The sequence below is a fragment of the Pipistrellus hanaki genome (genome assembly GCF_964339955.1).
Source record: "Pipistrellus hanaki genome assembly, chromosome: 6".
Lineage (NCBI taxonomy): Eukaryota > Metazoa > Chordata > Mammalia > Chiroptera > Vespertilionidae > Pipistrellus > Pipistrellus hanaki.
The window spans coordinates 29927243-29932692 of NC_140508.1; the positions used below are offsets into that span (position 1 = coordinate 29927243).

The window sequence follows — 5450 nt, forward strand, 5'->3', positions numbered from 1 at the left end:
ACGGATGGCACCACATTGTGTCTGCCGTAGGTGCCTGGGCTAGCTGCCTGGAGTAGCTGCCTGGAGCAGCCCTTGGGGAAGGGGAGAGTGGTGGCTGGAGTCCCTTCCCCTGGGGGATGGGAAAGGCCAAGATACACATTCTTCTTGCATGTCTTTGGAGAGTTCAGCCCATCCTATGCCCAGTCCCTCCTGATAGCCCAACAGCCAGTGGAGGATTTCCCAGTTTCTAGATTTCATGTCTCCTCTCCCCTGTACGCTGGGTAGTTCTGTCTGCGGGTGGGCACCAGTTCTAGTTGGCCTTACCTGGAGAATGCCACCAGATGTTCTCCTGAATGTTGTGCACTGGCTGTGTCTCCTTCCAGGATCCAGGATGGCATGTTGACTCTCCCAAAGATGTGGGCAGGGTGCTAGGCCCACTGGCCTTATGAGAGCAGAAAATCTGGACCCCCGAGCTCAGCATACTCAGATCCTGAGACCTCCACCCACCCCTCCACCTGCAAGCTTCATCATGGCCACCCAGAGTGTAAACAATAGTTTTGCACCCAACTTCAGTCCATTCCAAGACCATGTCTCCTCCCTTCCCTTCAATTTCACTTATGATTATGACCTCCCTCTGGATGAGGATGAGGATGTCACCAAGACTCGGACCTTCTTCACAGCCAAGATAGTCATCGGTGTAGCACTGGCTGGCATCATGCTGGTTTGCGGCATTGGCAACTTTGTCTTCATTGCTGCTCTCGCCCGCTATAAGAAGCTACGGAACCTCACCAATCTGCTCATTGCTAACCTGGCCATCTCTGACTTCCTGGTGGCCATAGTCTGCTGCCCCTTCGAGATGGACTACTATGTGGTGCGGCAGCTCTCCTGGGAGCACGGCCATGTCCTCTGTGCCTCAGTCAACTACCTGCGTACAGTATCACTCTACGTCTCCACAAATGCTCTGCTGGCCATCGCTATTGACAGGTGAGGATGTTGGGCGCGAGTAAAAATGGGGATTGAACCAGGCTGCCCCTTTCCTCACTTCAGCTCTGACTGTTCGCATTGCTTCATGTGTGAATGCTCACTGAGCTATCACAGGGCAAGAGGGGACCTGGTTTTTCCAATTGTGGCTCATGCTCCCAAATGGGAGCAAGGGTGAGGCTCCTGAGCCCCCCAGCTCTGGACTATGTCCCGAATACCACAGATGTATATGCATGTTACATGACCATAAGTTGTATCATACACAAAGCAAAAGCAGAAAGTTTAGGCGGCTTAATACTTAGAAGCCACGTGAGAGTTAACCAGAGCAGCTTCCAGTCAAGGTGGATTGTACCCAGTTATTCTGTAACCACTACCCAGGTTGAGATATAGAACGTTTTAGTTCAGTGGATAGAGCCTCTGCCTGCGGACTAAAAGGTCCCAGATTCAATTCCGGTCAAGGACACGTACCTTGGTTGCAGGCACATCCTCAGTGGGGGGGGGGGGGGGGGGGTTGCAGGAAGCAGCTGATCAATGTTTCTCTCTCATCGATGTTTCTAACTCTATCTCTCTCTTACTCTCTGTAAAAAATCAATAATATATACGTATTTTTTAAAAGATATAGAACATTGTCATCACCTAGAAAACTTCCTGATGCCCCTCACCTGCCAATCCTCCCACCACACACAACCCTGTTATTTAACTTCATAAAAGTGGAATCACACAGGATGTACTCTTGTTTCTATAAAATCAACAACTGGGCTTGTTTGCAGAAAAGGAAGGGAAAGCTTCCTTTGCTTTTTTGTATACATGTATATGCTTATTTGCATATATTTGCATGAGATGTTCTGGAAGTCCTTGCTTTGCTATAGATTTGTAAATTTTCTAATAGCAACTTATGATAAATCAGACACATGTTTTATTTCTGCCGTGTTGTAGGCCAGCAGGGGCTGTTTGAGGGGAGCAGTTGGTGTCACATTCTCTTGGTCCATCATTGTTAGCTGTGCTGAGACTTGTCTTGATAATGTGTTTTTAATCATCCTTTTCCCCTTTTGTCTTCTTTCAACCCTTTTGTTTTTCTCTAGTTTTCAGTGCTATTTTTGTTTGTTGTCCTTTTTTATCAACCAGTTGATTATTGTTTATGATAATAAAATGCACATACATAAAAGACATATTTTTTTAATATATTTTATTGATTTTATACAGAGAGGAAGGAGAGAGATAGTTAGAAACATCAATGAGAGAGAGTCATCGATCAGCTGCCTCTTGCACACCCCCTACTAGGGATATGCCTGCAACCAAGGTACATGCCCTTGACCGGAATCGAACCCGGGACCCTTCAGTCCCCAAGCCGATGCTCTATCCATTGAGCCAAAGCGGTCCCGGCAAAAGACATATTTTTTATAACAAAACTAGAGACCTGGTGCTTGGATTCATGCAATGGTGGGGGGCATGGCCTGCAGGGATCAGCCTGCTGTGGGAGCACTGCTCATCCCAGTCAGTCATGCCGCTGTGGACCTGCCCTCTGAACAACTGCTCCTGCAATGGGAGCACTCCTCATCCCAGTCAGCCCAGCAGCTGCAGGAGTGCACTGACCACTAGGGAGCAGCTCTTGCATTGAGCATCTTCCCCTGGTGGTCAGTGCATGTCATAGCGAGTGGTCGACCAGTCATTCTGGTCGTTCTGCCATTCAGTCGCTGGGCTTTTATATATATATACAATAGATTCCTGCAGGAAAAACAATTTTGTTATTGCAACTCTAGTGTTCTCCAGTCCTAAAACTAATGTTTATGAAATGTACCCATCAACCAACTGCAAAATTTCCTAGGCTACCATTCAATACAGTGAATCAAAGATTCCTGGGCCCCACTTCAGCCCTGCTGAGTGGGAATTCCTGGGCTCGGTCTATATTTCTAATTCCCTGCGTGATTCTGATGTTTACTCAGATGAAAATTATTACTTTCCTCATCCCCTTTGTCCCACTAAAATCTTTTTGTCTTTATAATGTAGGGTATGTTTTTTAATGTAACAGGAGTTTCTTAAGAGCAACCAGGTAAATATGCCTGTTCTCCTACATATAAATATCAGAAGGACTACCTACTGCCAATAAGAATAAGGTTCATGTTTAGAGGGCCTGGAAGAGATGCTATGTCAAGTCATAGAAATCCTAGAAGGAGCAAATAGGTGGTAACAAACACCTTGCTTTAGGGTGTCAATGTGACTTCACCCACCTTCTCATTTGAGCTTGAGAAAGCCTAAAGACATGGTTGTAAAAGTTTTGTGTCTGAAACCTGAATTCTGGTCCCAGTACCAAGTGAGCATGGGCAAGTCATTTACTTCTCCTTAGATTCCTTAGATTCCACCTCAGACCACCCTACTCTCCTGCTCAGTAATGCAAGATGATACTAGCAGAGGAGGAGAGAGAAAGCCCTAGTCCACTGTCTTGAAAAGGGCCCCACCTCTTTATAGCATGAGATATTTGTAATGAAAAGTTTTCAAAGTATTGTGTTCTTGGTCAAAATGGCAAGATTGAAAGCCAATAGGACATTATAATAATAGGCCATATGTACTTATTGAACACCTACTACATGCCAAGCATTTTGCTAACATTGTATTTAATGTGCACAGCAGCCCTGCAAGGTGGTTGTCGTTTTATCCCATGCTGCAGTTGAGGAAATGCACCTCAAAGAGACTGAATGCTTCACTCCATACCCCAAAGCCAATCAAAGAAAAAGCTGGGATTTATTCCATCTGTTTGACCCAGTTCTATGTTATTTCCTCTACACCACTCACTTCACCAAATGCCAAATGATGTGGTTAATGAGACAAAGCTTGTTGAAGCTGGATAACTAGGTGCATGGGATCTAACTGAGACACTTTGCCTGCTTTTGTATGTGTTTGGGGTTAGTAAGAAACTAATAAATGTTCTCAATAAAATGTTCTACTTATTATTATTATTATTATTATTATTATCATTATCATTATTGATGGCTTCCGTCCCCCACCAGATATCTCGCCATCGTTCACCCCTTGAAGCCACGGATGAATTATCAGACGGCCTCCTTCCTCATCGCTTCGGTCTGGGTGGTGTCCATTCTCATCGCCATCCCGTCTGCCTACTTTGCCACAGAAACGGTCCTCTTCATCGCCAAAAGCCAGAAAAAGGTCTTCTGCGGCCAGATCTGGCCGGTGGACCAGCAACTCTATTACAAGTCCTACTTCCTCTTCGTCTTCGGCGTGGAGTTCGTGTGCCCCGTGGTCACCATGGCCCTGTGCTACGCCAGGATCTCGCGGGAACTCTGGTTCAAGGCCGTCCCCGGTTTCCAGACGGAGCAGATCCGGAAGCGGCTGCGCTGCCGCCGGAAGTCGGTGCTGGTGCTTGTGTGCATCCTCACCGCCTACGTGCTGTGCTGGGCGCCCTTCTACGGCCTCGCCATCGTGCGCGACTTCTTCCCCGCCGTGTTCATCAAGGAGAAGCACTACCTCACGGCCTTCTACGTCGTGGAGTGCATCGCTATGAGCAACAGCATCATCAACACCGTTTGCTTCGTGGCGGTCAAGAACAACACCCTCAAGTACTGCAAGAGGATGATGCGGCTCCACGGGCGCCCCTCGCACCACGGAAGCAAGTCCAGCACAGAGCTCGACCTCCAAACGAGCGCCGTGCCGGCCACGGAGGAGGTGGACTGTATCAGACTGAAGTGACCCTCTGTCTTTTCACAACTGAACATCCAAAAGCCAACTCTGAGAGTAAAATTCATGGGTAGCCAAGTTCATAGGCTGCATGCGGAAGGGGCAACTGTGTTCATGCCTCTCTGCCCTCAAGTTACTGGATACTTATCCTCATAACACGGAAGGAGACCTACACAAATCACAGCAGCTGACCTTGACTGATAACTGCTCAACACCTAGTGTATGCACAAGCACACCAGTAAGACTAAACAGAAGTAACAGCTACTAGCATTGAACATCTGTGTGCTAGCCACACCCAGGAGGTTAGGAGCTGATCTTTATTGATCACCTACCCTGAGCAAAAAAAAATATTTAAATAACAAGCCCAGATGGTGTGACTCAGGGGTTGAGCAGCCACCTATGAATCTGGAGGTCACGGTTCGATTCCCTGTCCCGGCATATGTCTGGATTGCTGGCTTGTCCCTGTTGGGGGGCATGCAGGAGACAGCCCATCAATGATTCTCTCATCATTGATGTTTCTATCTCTCCCTCTCCTTCCCTCTCTGAAATCGATAAAAAATCTATTTTAAAAATAAATAACAAAATGGTAGAAGCTATTGGAATCACCAAGTTATATCTGGATATATAAGTGCTCTGGATTATCTGGACTCACTCTCTATCTCCCCTCATTCTGCATCTCATCAGTGCAGGAATGTCAATAAAATAAAACACCTAGACTTGGTGGAAATGTAAAAAGAAGTTTGTCCGAGTATGGGGCTTACAGCCTCTTCAGAAGAGAGTTCATGCCATCACATTGAGCT

General features: G+C 46.8%; 1 protein-coding gene across 1 annotated transcript; it reads left to right on the forward strand.

Annotated features, from left to right (window-relative positions):
- Window positions 1-373: 373 nt before the first annotated feature.
- Window positions 374-5199, forward strand: PROKR2 (prokineticin receptor 2). Its single transcript, XM_084889050.1, has 2 exons — window positions 374-963; window positions 3966-5199. The coding sequence occupies exons 1-2, from the start codon at window positions 425-427 to the stop codon at window positions 4660-4662; spliced, it is 1236 nt and encodes a 411-aa protein (XP_084745176.1). The 5' UTR covers window positions 374-424; the 3' UTR covers window positions 4663-5199.
- Window positions 5200-5450: the final 251 nt, after the last annotated feature.

What these genes read in the sequence shown, in the direction of transcription:
- PROKR2 (XM_084889050.1), top strand. Translation starts at nt 425, where the DNA reads ATGAGAGCAGAAAATCTGGACCCCCGAGCTCAGCATACTCAGATCCTG. An exon ending in CTGGCCATCGCTATTGACAG is followed by an intron (nt 964 to 3,965) that starts GTGAGGATGTTG and finishes GTCCCCCACCAG; the next exon opens with ATATCTCGCCATCGTTCACC.